Raw genomic sequence first — 17,500 nt, 5'->3', positions numbered from 1 at the left:
TGCATCAGTAATTTTAATATATGGTATAATACTTAAGTAATTGCACATTTCAGATATTGCAATATATTGGAAAATAAAAAGAGTAGTTCCCATATATGGAAATGTATTATCTATACCTCATGACATTTTCCAATATATTGCAATATATTTTTGTTTCATAAGGGATTTTGACTGGGAAATAATTATTTTTTTGACTGTTTTTGCAAATAAAACCATAGATCTTGACAAAGTTAAGGACCCCTGGCTCTTCCTCCTCGTCTTCCTCGGCGCCCCGACCTCGTCTCTACCTGGGCTTCCTGCTTTTCTCTACATATGCTTCTTGTCGAGCGGCCATCTGTTGGCTGGTTCTTCTGGGAACAGGCAGCTCTCGGGCGCTCTCTGCACAGGAATCTGAGTTATGGCCGACATCTGTGTGTGTGTGTGTGTGTGTGTGTGTGTGTAAACCTGCGAGCTGCAGACGTCTGCACGGCGGCAGCAAACATCACCTTCCACTTTGGCTTTGGTGTGGAGGATGAAGATGAAACCCAAAAAGGCACCGGCGCCTCACCTGTGTCAACCTGCTGGAGGTAACATCTCCACCTCCTCCCTGCTGCAACCAGGAAGCACCTCCTCCCTGCTGCAAACAGGAAGCACCTCCTCCCTCCGGTTTCCTCAAACAGCAGAACCCAAGTGTTCTCAAGCGGAACAATTGCATTGTGGGTCCAGGAGTCCAATATTTACTCCATTATCTCTGACAAATTCCTCGCTGACAAAGCTGAGTCTGTCTGACAACACTCTGCTTTCATGCTCATGTTATTTCTGGAGCTCCTCCTCAAGAACCCCTGGAAGACCCTCAGTGACCCCCTCGAATCCCTCAAGGGCATCTGGAACCCTATCAAAAACCACAAGAACCGCATTCAAGCACTCCTGGACATCCCTAACAAAAAACTCCTGAACCCCCCAAAAACATTTCCTGAAATGACTTTAAGTACCCCTGCACCTCCTCGATAACACCTGGAACCTCCTAAAGGAACCCTGGAACACCCTCAATGACCCCTAGAATCCCTCACGGGCTTCCAGAACCCTGTCAAAAACCACTAGAACCTGCTTTAGGAACCCCAAGAACCCAAATAAGTCCCTTGAGAACTCCTGAAACGCCCAAGAATAATACCTGGAACTACTTGAAGGTCCCCTGCATCCCTTCAAGAACACCGGGAACCTCCTAAAGGAACCCTGTGACCCTGTCAAAAACCGCTAGAACCCCCTTTATGAATCCTGTAAACCCCTCAAGAACTCAGAGAACTGCTAAATCCCTGCCAAGGACCTCTGGAACCCCTCAAGAACTCCTGGAATACTCAACCCACTTCTCAAAACCTGAGAACCCCTCAAAGACTGTTGGAGTGCTCTTAGGAACCAATGGAACCCCCCTCAGTCTCTTCAAGCAGGCTCAGAACCCCACCTGAATCCACTAGAACCTCCTCTAAGACTCTTGTAACCCCCGTGAGAGCTCCTTGAACCCCCTGAAGGACCCTTAAAACCACCTGGAGGGAACCCTGGAGGATCCCACACCACAGTTTGAGAACCGCTGCTGCATGTGGCCGACGGCAAACCACGAGTGAGCGTGCACGATGAGCGTGCACGGTCTGAACAAATTACAGATGGACTCCCATCAGACTGCACCAGTGTGTGTGTGTGTGTGTGTGTGTGTGTGTGTGTGTGTGTGTGTGTGTGTGCGCTGCTGGTGGCAGGAACAATTTCCCATCAGAGAATCAATAAAGTATTAAAACTTTATTCACTTCAATTCAGTTTCAGGGCGGGATCTCAAAGTTTAGTCTGTATAGAGAGAGAGAGAGAGAGAGAGAGAGAGAGAGAGAGAGAGAGAGAGAGAGAGAGAGGGAGGGAGAGAGAGAGACAGAGAGACAGACAAAGAGAGAGAGAGAGAGGGAGAGAGAGAGAGAGAGAGAGAGAGAGAGAGGGAGGTGGAGAGAGAGAGAGAGAGAGAGACAGACAGAGAGAGAGAGAGGGAGAGAGAGAGAGAGAGAGAGAGAGAGAGAGAGAGGGAAAAGTGTGTTGTCTTTGTCGTTGTCCAGACAACATCTGCCCCCATCATCTAAGGAGGACCAGACACACACACACACACACAAACCAGTCCCAGACAAGGCCCCCTAGTCCAAGACAAATGGCAGCAGAGAGAGAGAGCGAGAGAGAGAGAGAGAGAGAGAGAGAGAGTTGCTGAGATCCTGGAGTGAGGGAGGAGGAAACAGACGAGTGGAGGACGGGTCGGGTCGGGTCGGTTGCTGTACTGGATATTTGCACTTCAAGATACTTTATTTATTTATTTATTTATTTATTTATTTATTTATTTTAAGCGGACCTGCATGTCACCATCCACTAAAAACTGACCACCAGTTGAGACCCTCTGGTTTTAACACAGAAAGTCACGTTTAAGTAGCGCTGGGCGGTATGACCAAAAATGTACATCACGGTATTTTTCAAAATTATATCGGTTTCACGGTATTTTCTTTTTTCATGCACGACTGGGTGTTAACCACGTTTTCTAATGATTTAGAGAAGAATTACTGCAGTAAATTAATTTAGAATGACCTATTTTACTGTCATGAGGAATGAATACTGGACATTAAGGTCCAAGTTGTCCACCCTAGTATTAATACAGGTTTCCATGGCAACACAAAATGATGTAAAGAGGTGGCACTCATGATTCTAATGAAGTGAAGGAATCAGAATGCATGACAGCTGCAGTCAAAACACAGAACCTTTTTATTATGCAAATTTAAGGCCACTTGCATTAATATGCAGACTGATTTGACTGATTTAACAATATGTTAAAATATTATTATTATTTTAAAAATGTGAATTACTTATCAAACAGACCTAACAATTCAGCTACCAATGAATGAGCAGCAGTATGCCTGTGATAACATAGATTGAAAAATAAGCCGAAGTGATACCTCTTCTCTGAATAGACAAGCTAAGCCAGTGTGCTGCTGTTAGCCAGTGAAAATAGAGCAGAGTGGGAACTCTTCACTTTGTTACACAATCTATGTCAGTACGCTGCTGTAGCCTGGAAAGTTTCTTTGCCAGACGGATTTTTTGAAGCCGAAGACAAACAGCCGACACAGCTCCTCTTTTTGGAAAAAGTTCTTCAGCTTCATTTTCTGAGTCCCCACTGCTTAGAGAGTGCAACTGCAAAAACAGTCCCCCCTCCAACGATGTCCTGTGGTGCTACGTTCCGCGTGCTGTTCCCAACGTTATGTGCGCTACACACACACACCGGTATTGGGGTATCTGAAAAATTCATATCATAAAAAAAATAACACCGGTATTCGGTATGAACTGGAATACCGCCCAGCACTACGTTTAAGCTCCGCCCACTCATTCTGAGTGTTTGGTCCGTTCACGACGACTCCTCCATATTTTTTTTTTCCACGTCAACAAACCGTTTATCAGCCAACAGAGTCACAATGTGAGTTTGTGGTTGAAGCAGCCGCCTCATAATGTTCTGATCAACATTCAGAAACCACACAGCTGATGATCGGCTGTGGAAAGCAAAACGTTTCCCCGCTTAGGGACTATTTTCCCTGGCGGAGGAGGACGGAGCGTTTTTTTCACTCCGCCTCCAATTTCAAAAAGTCATCAAAACCAAACTTCCTATTAATTAAAATAAGTGAAGGGAATTTAACTTGCTCAAGGGCACCTGAGCAGGACACAGTGGCTCCCGGCTGGAGTTCATCCGCTGCTCCTGCTGCTGCCGCGGAGTGAAAACCAAACGCACCCAGCACACACTATGGATTTTCTCATTGACGGCCATGTATTTTTAATGGCTACATGCATTCTAACAGGTTTCAAGGGCCTTAAGCTCCTGCAGCTCACCGACACACACACACACACACACACACACACGACCGTGAAAAATTCCAATTGACAGGAGATAATGAATGTGTTTTGTTTCCTTTGGTGTGTGTGTGTGTGTGTGTGTGTGTGTGTGAGACAGGGGCATCACACTGTGTGCAGGCGTGACCGTCTCATGACCCGCCGCAACACTTCACACACTTCACACACTTCACACACTCCGCCCGGCGGCTCTGTTCGGGAGGGTGCGTTCGATTCAAGCCACGTCTCCCATGATGCCTCAGGCTCACTGCACTGTCTGCTACATCACGGCACGGTGACTCCTGACCTTTGACCCCCCTGTGATGCCGAAGACCGAGGAAGTGAAGCTTCCCTTTTTCCCCCCGACGTCCCCAGACTGAGACCAGATGTTGGACGCCATGTCCACCTCTGGACGTCCAGTGGATCAGTTCCTATGGGTAGCATCTCCTGTTAGCTTAGCATAAACACTTGAAGTCTATGGGAGTCGTTAGCCTGGCTCCGTCAAAGAGGAAAAAATAAAGCTCACAGCAGCTCTGAAGCTGTCTGATTCACACCGTGGATCTCCTGGGGGATCGATAAACTATTTCTGATGTCAAACAGACGTCAGAGCCTCTCATCTGTTATCAGTTCAGGTTCTTCCAGACATTTTTTCACACAAAAACTCCCACGAAGCATCGCAAGACGTTCCTTATCTGCTACCTGCATAATATTCCTGTTTCCTGCTGTGTTTTGCTTTGTTTAGGATGTGTAACCATCATGATAACAGTGGAAAAAAAAAACACGCTTTCAGACTGGATGGTGCATTTGATTCCCCACATGTAGATGCAGCGTTTTCCTACTAACCAACGTATGTAATACCCGAACGTGTGCAGCGTGCAAATGATTCAAATATTTTGGGGAGGAGAGGGTGATGAGCAGGGGCGGGTCTACCAGGGTGGCCTGGCCTGGCAGCTGCCACCCTAAAAACAGGCCACCCCAGTTTGGATAATCTGATAGAAAAAAAAATGTAAATGTCGCTGGTGGGAGATATTCAAGAGCGACGCTGGAGTGTCGGAGTGTCAGTGAACGTGTCCTGAGAGGAGCAGCAGCAGGTTCCGTTGGTGATGAGGTGATTGATCTCTGAAAGGTGTCGGGGCGCTCTCACTTCTCCACGTGGAACCACAGATATCACCACTGCAGCGCTCGCAGCTCCACATGACGAGGGTGCGCTCGTTTCGCCGTGTCCGCCCCCCCCCCCCCCCCTCCTCTTCACTCGGAGGGCGCGTTTGATTTACCGCGTTTCAGCGACAGATGTTTTCATTTTGGTAGAGTGCGCTTGATTTATTTATCATGTCATGTTTTGCAACTGTGAAAGGTCGCCGGGGGTCGGGGGCGGGGCGGCGCGGGGGCGGGGCGGCGGCGGCGGTGGTGAGGTGTGCAGGAGGATGAATCCAGCGCTCCTCCACCTCTCTGAATCTGGGCCATTTGGAGCCCAGTTTCGAATCGAGTCTCTCCCTGCTGGTCTGCTCTTGACCCAGCTGCCCCCTCCTCCCCTCGCCCCCCCCCCCAACACCCCGCCCCCCTCCCCTCCGCTCGCCTCCCCTCATCCTCTCCCTTGCTCGCTCGCTTTCTCGCTCTCTCTCTCCTCTTGACCTCATGTCATCAATCTTAAGGGGAGCTGTGAAAAAAAACACACACTGGCCCTTTAAATCCTGCCTCCAGCTATGGGCTGCCCATCCCCCAACGTGCCCCCCTCCCACCGCTACCCCACCACCCTGCACACACACACACACACACACCGCTCCCCCCCCTTCACACACACACACACTCGCCTGCAGGGAGCCGGGCTGAGGAGCTTCACTGTTTTGACGGCGACTTCAATGGATTCAGTTTCACCGAGGAGGAAACAACGCAAACTAGTTAGAATATTAAAAAGTATTTATTGACATTTACACTGTGAAAACCCTTCATGTGTCCTTTGGTTTACCTGTCATCGCTCCTGAACACACACACACACACACACACACACACACACACACACTGAGCTCTTCATGTCTTTAATTCCTCGTGTAACGAAGTCGAAACTCCAGACGATGCATCGGAACATGTTTGAGTCCACGCACAGCGCCCCTTCATTTTAAACTGCTGACATCTTACCAAGAAAAAAAAAAAAAAAATCAAAGATTAAAAAATAAACCTCTTAATTTCAAAATTCAAGTGTTTTATTGCATGAATTCATGCATTCATGTTGACAATGAGGTTGAATGATCTGTTCTTTCTTCATTGATGCAAACTGATTTTTTTTTCAGTGTCTGATTAAGCAGGTGTTCAGGTGTTAATGTTAACCCTCTGAAATCTGAATAAATAAATAACAAAAAAATTTAATAAATAATAATAAAATAAATAATAAATAATTACACATCAAAGCTAAAAAACTAAAAAAAAATACACAATTACCAGAAAATTTGAAAAAAAAAAAAAGCACAAAGATTACCTGAAGATTGTCCAAAAAAAAAATATCAATTTAAAAAACTATACTGAAAATTATAAATCACTGAATTGATCAAAATAAAACAAATAATTAAAAATTAAAGCTAAAAAATGTAAAAACTACTCAAGAAAATTACCAGAAAATTAAAAAAGATTAACCAAGAAAAAAAAATCAATTACAAAAAATATTTATAATTATAAATGAATAAATAAAAAATTTAATTAAACAAGAAATAAAAATTAAAACAAAAAATAAAAAATTACAGAGGAATTTGAAAAAAAGCACAAAATTACCTGAAGACTAACGACTAACAAAAATCAGTCATAATAAAACTGTATTTCTAACTATTTAAATAATATATTGATTTAAAGATGTCACATTTCTGCTGCGTCTGAATCCTCGGTGACGTTTCTGAGAGCGAGAGTTTGTACAGAAACTAAAGATCCTAAAATATTGTTATTATTATTATTATTATTATTACTATTATCATTATTATTATTATTATTATTGTTGTTGTTGTTGTTGTTGTTGTTGTTGTTATTATTATTACTCCACAGAGCTGGTGTTTGGAGACGCTACGCTGTGAAGTTCCTGAACACACACCGACCGACAAACTGCAGCGGCGTCCACAGATAACTTTGCATAAAATAAACAAATAAACAAATAAACAACAAACAACACGAGATTAGAAAGTTTTATGAAGCGATTCAGAAGATGCTGCTAGCATAACAACATCAGGCGGTAGGCCAACAGGCTAGTGGCTAAACACACACACACACACACACACACACACACACAGATTTGCTGACCGTGTGCTGTCACAGGGAATACGAGGACAAGCCCGACTCTACTGCAACACACACACACACACACACACTGTTGTGCTCTGTGGTCAATACAGTGACAAACCTTGACTCAACTACATTGTCCACACACACACACACACACACACACACACACACACACAAAGAGAGAGAGAGGGAGAGAGCAGTGTGCTGTCATAGGCAATAAACGCACAGAGACTTGCTTGCACTGCAGTGTACACACACACACACACACACACACACACACAGTACTACACAGGCAGTGTGTTGAACAGTCCTGAGTTCAGCCTCGACATTCGGACACAAAATGTTGATTTGGGTCCTTGAACGCACCGCGAGCGGCTCGGTTCAGGTTGGAGGAAGGTCGTGGTTAACGTTAGGACGCCTGACTGGCCTGTTATCTCACACCTGATTGGACGTTGCCAGCGGTAACGCCCCCCACAGGTGTGGGTCAGTCGGTCCCTGCATCTCTTCCCATCATCACTCTGTCTTAACCAATCAAATGCGAGCTTTAGTCTCTTTTTATCTGTAAATGAAAATGGGTTCTCTCCCCTTTGCAGACACGCCCACCTTCTGCTAATCCCATGCAGTTTGGGCCCCAAAGCCTGCAGTCCACATGTGTTCTTGTGGCCTGTTGTAAAATGGTGTGTTTGTGCAGACTGGGGCCTAAACAGTCTTGGAGCTGCATCAGTTGCTTTGACTGGAAAGCTGAGACTCTTGTGGATTCAATGAGCCACATCTGATTCCTGTGTGATGATGTTGGCCCCCATAGCAGCCATTTCACTGCAGGCAGAGACTTTTGTCACACTGGACGTCGCTGGAGAAAATGACCTCTAGTGACCTCTAGGAGAATCACAGCCTCATCAGACTTTACAGACACAAAGTAGACGAGGATTCAAAAAACTAACATCGTGATAAATCGTAAAAACAAATTGCAGGACATATCGAGGTGTCGTGAACTAAACTAATTTGGTTCCTGCTTGAGGTGGGACTGGATCCTGAGTCTGTGCAGTGAAGGTCCGTGTGATTGGTCCATGCAACCCCTAACCACCGACTTCTTCGTTGGTCTTTATGCTACAGCGCGGTGCAGGTCCCATCTGATTGGTTAAGACAGGCTGATGATGATAACGGCCGAGTTAGAAGACGTTCATCCTGAGGAACGTTAACGTAACGGGAGACAAACAACGTCCTGTTGATCCACAACATGCCACCTGTGTGTGTGTGTGTGTGTGTGTGTCATTTTGAAGAATGTTAGCCAAGGGGGGAGGAGGCTAACGGTTAGCATCGGGCTAGCACCCTGCACCCAGGCAGCACCACCACTACTGAGGGGGAAATCATATCACATTGTTTCTAAATGGGTGAACTATCCCTTTATGAAGTTTAAAGTCACCCCAGCCTGAACACACACACACACACACACACACTGCACAGAGTTACATTCATGTGACATCATCATTACAAAACTGCAGCTATTAGAGAGAAAAACCATTCCAATGTCAAAACCTCACAACAGAGTGTGTGTGTGTGTGTGTGTGTGTGTGTGTACATGCATGTGTATTGCAGTAATACTCTTGTAATATTCCTACAGAGGCTTGTAGTATTTCTGTGGCTCTTAACAGGGAGTTTCTTTTCACTTTCGTGTTTTAAACACAGCATTCTTTTAGATTATTGTGTGTGTGTGTGTGTGTATACACACTGTTACTCTGCTGAAACGTGTTATAGGATTACTACAGCCACACACACACACACACACACACACACACACACAGTAACCTTGGACAGCAGCAGTGTGTACTAACAGAACAAAGGGAATATTTATCGGCTGGCAAGTAAAACGCTTTTTCCCCTCACGCTTTACTGCTGATCAATACACAGCCAGAGGGACACACACACACACACACACACACACACACACAGAGGACTATAGCAGTCGTCTGATAAACTGTGGATATAATATAACACAATGAAGCATAATAAACTCCTGTATGCACAACATGCTGCCCTGTAACAGGATTCAGGCTCGATACTACCAGCCAACAAAGAGACACTACAGGAATATTACAGAAATTACAGAAATACTTTTAGTGCCACATATTTGTCAAAAACTTCAGGAACATTATAGGAAGCTTATATTAATAATCAGTATCTGGTAACTACTGATATGTGGTCATTTTAGAGAAATTTTAGCGGAATATTATCATGATAAGTGTCATAAACTCCTCATTAGCTGCTGCAGAGACTATACACATTCACATGGGAATATTATAAAAAAAAATTCATAGAAATATTACAGTATCACTTTATTTACCTCACTCACATGATGCATTCATGAACAGTGTGTGAACCGTTAACACGTGCTTTATAACACAGGCTGTTACAGCTGATGGTGAGCAGATATTGCATCAAATAGTTCACATTTAATATTTAAAGTCATCTTAATTTTGTTATAAATGTCAATGATATCCGTGCATGTGCTTAATACGGTGTTATTATGTGAATCTGTTAACTGTTTATATGTTTATTATCATTATTATCATTATTAATGCTTCATTTAGTGGGTTAAAATCAAGTGTAACTGACTGAACTCATTAACTACCATAAAGACTGTAAATCATTATAGGAATACTATAGAATATTGTGGAAATATAGGAATATTGCAGTAATCTAACAGTATGTAGTCACTATAAACTCATTAATAATATCACATTGCAGGGACTTTTTAAGTAGAACTTTATGTATTTTAAGTGTCTGGTCGCTATAAATGATCATAGACACACTGTACATTAAAAGGTTGACTGTGTTATTATCAATATTTTTAAAATTTTCTTCACCAGTGCAGTGGAAATAAAGCACCACGCAGCATGAGAGCTCACCACAGAGTCACCACGAGTTACTTTAGGAATATCATAGACACTACAGGGGATGCTGAGGGAGATAAACCACCACTAAGCATGCAAAAGTCGCTCACTGACATAAATATTAGACCATAAAATGCAATGAAGACACTATGAACTCACCACTGAGAACCATACACACATCATCAGCCCCACTAGGACTCATATGGCAATACAGTGGAACTATTAGAGAGATATACTGGAGATGAAACATAATAAAGCACGACAAAAATCACATCAGAATCACTGGAAACACATTATAACCTCCTATAAGGACATTACAGCAGGAAATCTGGGATATTACTGGAGATAAAACCAGCGCCAAGCAGGATGAGCCCACTACAGCGTCACAATAAAAGCCTCTGTTGTGAGCATTATGAGAATATCACAGCGTAAGCACTGGAAATAAACCACATCACAAGCACGACAAGGTGACGATTCACCCACCACTGAGGAGCGCAGAGGGAATATGAGTTACCACAGGAATATTATAGACATTATGGGGACAGCAGGAGAGAGAAAACACCACCAAGCACAAAAAGGGCGCTCTATGACACAGATATTATATTTTCAAAAGGCAGTAAAGTCACTATGAAGTCACTACTGAGCACCATGCACACACCAGGAACTATATATACTGGAGATAAAACATAATAAAGCACAATAAAAAAAAATCAAATCAGAATCACTACAAACACATTATAAGCCCTGATAGGAATATTATAGGAATAAAACCGGGATATTATTGAGGATAAAGTCACCACAGCATCACAATAAAAGCCTCAGTTGGAATATCATGAGAATATCACAGGATAGAGGCACCAAACATGACAAGGCGACGATCCGCTCGGCACAGAGCAGCTCAGAGGGAACAGGAGATATTACAGACCCCAGCAGCCATAAAACACCACAAAGCACGAAAATATCAAAATAAAAGGCGGTAAAGTCACTATGATCTCACTACTGAGCGCCGTGCACACACCGCGAGCCTCTATGGGAATATTCTGGGAATAACACGGGGACACTAATGGAGATAAAACATCATACAGCGCAATAAACTCACTGTAGCGTCACAGTAAAAAAAAAAAAAAAAAGCCTCGCTTAAAATTATGGGAATGTTATAAGGATTTATACGGGAATATCAAGTATCATCGGGATTTTTCACGGTGGTGTGTGTCGTATTTTTCCAGCACACACACACACACACACACACACACACACACGCCTCCTCTACTATGAGGCCACATGACCGAGCACCGTATATTCATTCATTCACCCGCCGTAGTAAGACGGTACCGAGCGGCTTGCCGGCCCCGTTTCCCCCCCGGCGCATCACACGCGCACCCGGCCGGGTTCGGGGTGCGGGGTCCGGCTCTGCACGCGGAGGCGAGCCCTTTCCCCCTGCCGTCAGCTCGGTTGCAATATCGATTATCGATCGGCTCGAGCTAGACAATGGAGCGGGCAGAGAAGCCGAGTCCGTGCACGACTCGCGGCTGCAGCCAAGCCCCGACATGCACGCAGCCAAACGGGGATGCTGCGAATTAGAAACGCACGCGAGCTCCAATTAGCTGCTAATGCACGTTAATTGACTGCCGGTGGATGCAAATCCAACGTGCATTCAAGTCCCTGCTGGTAGATGAGCGCAAAGTGACCAATTATTGTTCCTAAGATGGAAAAAAAAAAACATCGATCGCTTATGATTCTCGTTAAGATATTCCAGTAATATTCCTATAATATCACTAGTGAGTTTACACTGTCCGTGTTGCACTTTATTGGGATTTTCCATCTACTACAGCAGCGCTGTGAAGCCATTTAATCCACACTCACACACAGCAGCCTCCCTCTGAGATTCCTACTATCAATATTAATGTTATTCTGGGGTGTTTAGGGTCAAAACGCGCGTCCGGAAAGCCCAGCTTCACGCGGTGCAGAGCCTAAATCTGTGCCTGCAAGCGCCGGGCGACGGCAGCCTTTCACCCAGAAACCCACAAAGCGTCCGGCAGCCGGGCTTACCTGCACACAAAGTTCCCAGCAGAAGTGCAGGAGTCAGCCAGCAGAGCAACATAGTCCCTCTAGTCGGAAGCAGCCGCACCGCCAGATTTACTCCTCAGATTCCTCTCGTCCTTTTCCAACATTTAAAACAGATGAAGTCGCAAATAATAAAATAATAATAATGATAAAAAAAATAATAATAACAGTAAAGGAGAGCAGAGGGGAGGCAGCAGGGCGGACAGGCCCCCTTTGCTTTCACTGTCCAGTGGCTTTTGTGTGTGTGTAGTGGATAGTGTGTGTGCAGCGTGTGTGCAGTGTGTGTGTGTGTATGTGTGTGTGTGTGAGTGTGAGTGTGAATAGTGTGTATTCCTCCTCCTCCTCTCCAAACGCAGCGGAACGGCTCGGCGCTGATAAAGAAGTTCCCAGCGGGTCCGAGCCGGAGCGGCGAGCGGGCCGAGCGGCTCCTCCGGCCGGGAAGCAAAGACTTGAAGCGGCGGGACGAAGCGAGAGGCGAGAAAACAGCCTGCAAAGCCTCTTTCTGTGTGTTTCTGCCTCTCTCTGCTCCTCTCTACCTCCCTCCCCTCTCTCTCTCTCTTTCCCTCCCCTCTCTCTCTCTCTCTCTCCTCTCTCTCCGCTCCGCTCGGCTCCGTCAAGCCGCAGGACAGACACCTGCGCCAGGACCGGAAACCAGCCCATCCCGCCTTCACAATAAGAGAGGAGCTCCTGCTGCTGTGGAGGTCCTGCAGGAGCCACCAACAGCCGCTAAGATGTGCGCACACTTGCTCTTACTTTGCGCGCAAAATAAGCGCCTGCGCAAAATTACGCACAAAATATTCAGGTTTTATCATTTCTACATAACAATAACAATAATCCTTATTCACAGAGCACTTAAAAAAAAACAAACAAAAAAAAAAACATCCTTGCGAGATGCTTCACAGGGGCAGCAGCAAAATAAATAAATAAATAAATAAATAGGTTAAATTAATAATAATTATAAATTCATCAGGCTTTCAAAACAATTTAGAGCAATCCAATAAAAGACAGTTCAAAGAAAATTAAAGCTCAGTCAGTTTTAAGGTGGAACAGAAATCAGATCCAGAAATCACTGATTTTTAAAGTAACTGAGGCTCTAATGCGCAACAAGGTTGTTATAGTTCACCTAAACTAAGCTAAATAAAAAAAACAAAACTAGCTGTGAAAAAAACATTTTAGTGAACTGAAAGAAAAAGGAAAAATTAGACTTTCAAAAAAGAATGAATTCTAACTGAAATGATATTGTGTCATTACCAAACTAACTAAAATAAATCAATCACACGTACAACTTATGTCATTACATTAAGAGGAAAAAAATCGTATTACATTAATGGCAGGTAGCTTTTATTACATTTGCAGGAAACTGATTACATTAACTGGGTTATTATGTTGTACAGAGCAAACTGTTATTACATGAATGTTTTATTGCCCTGGTGGGATGTCATTACACGGCCGGAGGTAACAGCTCCTCCTGCTGTGTATCGCACGAGGCCCCCTAGGGGCATGCTGGAGTACTGCAGGGGCTACGAGAGAGTTTTAAAAAAATACCAGTCATGCATAATTCCTAAAATAATGAGCCTATGCTATAATAAGTTGAATAAAAAATGTAACTGTAAGGTTGATAAATCACACGTTCTCTTCAGTTCTCCCTCTGGGTTCCTGAAGGTGTCAGATGTGTGTGTTTGTGGTTTCAATCTGCTGCCGTGGTCGTGGAGCGAGGACGTTTGTTCACTCTGAGCGGGAAGACGAGACCAAACAAATCCAGAAAGTGGATCAGTGGTTGAAGCGTAGCAGCGATACAGCTGGAAACAAGGAGGAAGAAGAGAAGAAGAAGCAGAAACACAAACAAGAGAATCTGCTCAGCATCAGGTTGTTGGTTCATAACCAAAACGTCTGCACAGAGGAGCTGTTTTTTTTTTGTTTGTTTGTTTGTTTTTTTTTGGTCAGGAAGAACTCAGCTGAAAAAAATATTTCAAAGGGGAAACATGATTGAAAACGTATAAATTTGAGAGTCATTTATTAATTTTGAACACATTCCTATTTAAACATATCCTTTATTATGCATCAGTGCAGCAAATTTCAGTTATTTTATTTTGAAAACCATGCCCGGAAGTCTTATTTTTCACCCTGGCCCGCTTGACACCATTTGGTGCAGCCAAGCTGAACTGAGTCCAAAATGGCTTCTGAGAGAGAGCGAGAGAGAGAGAGAGAGAGAGAGAGAGAGAGAGAGAGAGAGAGAGAGAGAGAGACCCCGGATGTTTAAATACAAAGGCAGGAATGCAATCAAGGCGGGGGGGAGGTGGGGGGCATCCCCACTCATCCAGCAACATAACTGCTGTGTAAATTGAATAATATGGATAATATGGTCAACATCAGTGACACTTGGCTCCTACTGAGGCCTGATGGGAAACGGAGTCTTTCATCTCTGCACTACAGACAGCCAGGGCTCCAAAAAAAAAAAAAAAAAAAAAAAAAAAACTAGTAGAAAAAATGAAAATGAATAAACCACATTTAAATACATGTTTGTTTGTTTGTTTGTGTGTGTGTGTGTGTGTTTGTGTGTGTGCCTGCTTGTTATTATTGGAAAGAACACCACACACGAAAAACAAATCAAAAGAAATGCCTAAATAAAATGAATAAATAAATAAATAAATAAAAGTAAAAAAAAAAAAAAAAAAAAAAAACGAAAAAATTAAACGTTAATCAATCAAACAAACAGACAAAAATAGCTGTTTTAGCTTGGGTTTTTATTTATTTATTTCTTTATTTTTACATTTTTACCTGAACATTTGCAAACAAAAATCATTTTACTTACATTCACTATACAGTATTTTCCCTACCACTCTCTAAATATAAATTTGTCCTGATTTTTTTCCATATCTTTTAGATATCAACACTGTAGTCACACAGTGATCACAGCATCAAGATTATTATCCAGATTATTATCCAAATTACTGTGGATATTTATTTATTTATTTAATTATTCATTCATTCATTTATTTTGTCATTTTAAGTAAACAGTGTCATGTGTTTGCTCTCAGCTGAAAGACTCCCTGTTGTTCTTTGATTCTGTGAAACATCATTTTATTTTTAAACTAGAAAAAAAAATGTGTTTGGTGACTTTGTGCAAATCAGTTACAGCACCAACATTATCAGCCACCCTACCAAAATGAAAAACACCATAGCTATATCAAAAATTTCACAAATAGAACGTGACAGCGTTGTCCACCCTCCTCGCATAATTTCTTGCAGGCCTCCCATCTTCTCTCTGCTCATGATTTGTAACAGCGGACTGACAAAAAAACAACAATAAAAAAAAAACTGTTTGCAGACGATGCTGTATTCTTATAAAGATATTCCACTCATATCCCTTTTTGGCAAAACCACAAGTTTCTGTTGACCAACTTGTCAGCCGCTCCACGCTGAGTCAGAGGACACCCCACATGACCCACTTTGGAGAAACTGCTAAAATCAAAGTGGGCGTGGCTTTGGAACGCATGGGCATGATCTGTGACAAAAAGGGTGTGGTCCAATCCATGTGCGAGGTTAATATGCTGTTCCCTAGCCCAGGACAAAGCTAGTGTCCAAATTGTGTGCTGTTCTGTGGTGTTGCTAATCCGTTGGGATGTTATGGGCCTTTTTGTGATATGCCCCGCCCACTACCACGCCCCCTTTTGACCAAGGGCGTGTAAAAAAGTTGGGCACTTCTTCCTTGGCCCATGACTGACCTTCCTTATTAAACTGGGTATGAATCAGTGTATCTGTTCAGAAGTGATGCCGTTCTGTGACAAAAGGAAGTACAATCGATTTAATTCAATGAAACACTAAAAATGGCATCAGTATTAGGGACACAACCGGCCAATCACAGAACTCAGCTGTACAACTTCAATGTGTACAAATTATCCAATGGACAGCCAGCACAGCCAAGACTGCTCAACGCAGCAGAATTAATACAGGTAAAAAAAAAAAAACCCAAAAAACACTGCAGTTGTTTGTAAAAAAAAAAAAAAAAAAAAGTCTCTATATCTCAACTGCATCTGGTTGTCATGGTAACTGTTGACAGTTACCATGACAACCAGAAGTGGGTGTGGTCGTGTGTTGACCAGCTTGTTGGCAGCCACACACCGAGTCAGAGGACACCCCACATGACCCACTTTAGACAAAGTACCAAAAAACAAAGTGGGCGTGACCTTGGAATAAATGGGCGTGTCATGTGATGAAGTGGGTGGGGCCTAATCAATGTGAGAGGTTAATATGCTATTTCTTAGCCTGGGTCAAAGCTTTTGTCAAAAGTTTGTGTTGTTGCGCTAATCCGTCAGGACATCATGGACCTTTTTGTGATAGGCCCCGCCTACTGCCACGCCTGTTTACAGTTACCATGGCAACAGCACAGGCACATGATCCTCCGAGTGAAAAATTCTGTTTTTCTGTGGCGCTGCAGTCGCTCAGGGATAAATGTGTGAGTCAGCGTTGTTTACAGTTTGACACAGTCCCGAAACATGGGGGGGACATGACAACACACACACACACACACACACACACACACACACACACACACACACACACACACACACCGACAGCTTCCTGTTTCAAAGATCGTGGTGCTAATTTTATAATCCTGAGTATCAAATGAACAGCCGTCAATGGGACTTCTCCAGAACATTAGCTTTCTGAATGACAATACATTTTATTTACTGTGAACTGGTGATAATGTACGTCAGCATATTAGGGCCATTGTAGGGGGAAAATGATGGAGCCAGGGAAGGGGCTGGAATATTTAGAGAGGAAAAACTCAGAATTTCATAAATTTAAAGTCATAAATTTACACGGCAACAAAAAACTTGGAAAATAGTTTTTCTTTTACTTTTTTTCTGTGCGTGGCTCCACCTGTGCTGCCCCCTGCTGGCCGTGTCTCAGGCCTGCAGCTGATCCCCTCAGCAGATTCTACTCTGACATGGGATTCAGGAACAAGGAGATCCTGCTGATCTGAGCCCAGAATCAGCAGATTGTTTTCTTCTGAATCGGCCCAAGTCACAGCAACGTCTCTTCAGAGTCCAGAGTCCATTTTTTTTCTTGTAAATTCCCCACTGTAATCTCAGAGAATATTCAAGTTCTTTTCTTGGAATATTTCCCTCTTCCTCTGCTCTCCTCGAGCCGCCGCTGCTTCAGGAGATCCACATTTCTCTGAGCTCAGATGAAGGAAACGTGGAACCATTTAGGAAGCAGATGATTGGTTCTCCTGTGGTTCTGCAGCCGGTCAGCAGCACAGAGCCTCAATGCGAGTGGAGATCATTTCACAGCCGTGGATTTCAGCTCAGCGCACAGTTCTGGTTTTGTCTTTTCACTTTTTCATTTCATTTTTATTTTTCGTAAGATGCTCACTGTCTTTCCACATGTTTTTGCACAGACTCTGTGTA

General features: G+C 43.5%; 1 protein-coding gene across 1 annotated transcript in view; it reads right to left on the bottom strand.

The window, feature by feature from the left end:
* Positions 1–12,139, bottom strand: part of acvr2ba (activin A receptor type 2Ba) — a 54,103-nt gene extending 41,964 nt beyond the window's left edge. The window contains exon 1 of the mRNA XM_030079341.1: positions 12,072–12,139. Coding sequence (XP_029935201.1) covers positions 12,072–12,123 — 52 coding nt within the window. The 5' untranslated portion in view covers positions 12,124–12,139. The remainder of the gene's footprint in view (positions 1–12,071) is intronic.
* Positions 12,140–17,500: the final 5,361 nt, after the last annotated feature.

The sequence above is a fragment of the Myripristis murdjan genome, chromosome 20, assembly GCF_902150065.1.
Source record: "Myripristis murdjan chromosome 20, fMyrMur1.1, whole genome shotgun sequence".
Classification (NCBI taxonomy): Eukaryota; Metazoa; Chordata; class Actinopteri; order Holocentriformes; family Holocentridae; genus Myripristis; species Myripristis murdjan.
This window is presented reverse-complemented; position numbering and strand designations above follow the sequence as displayed.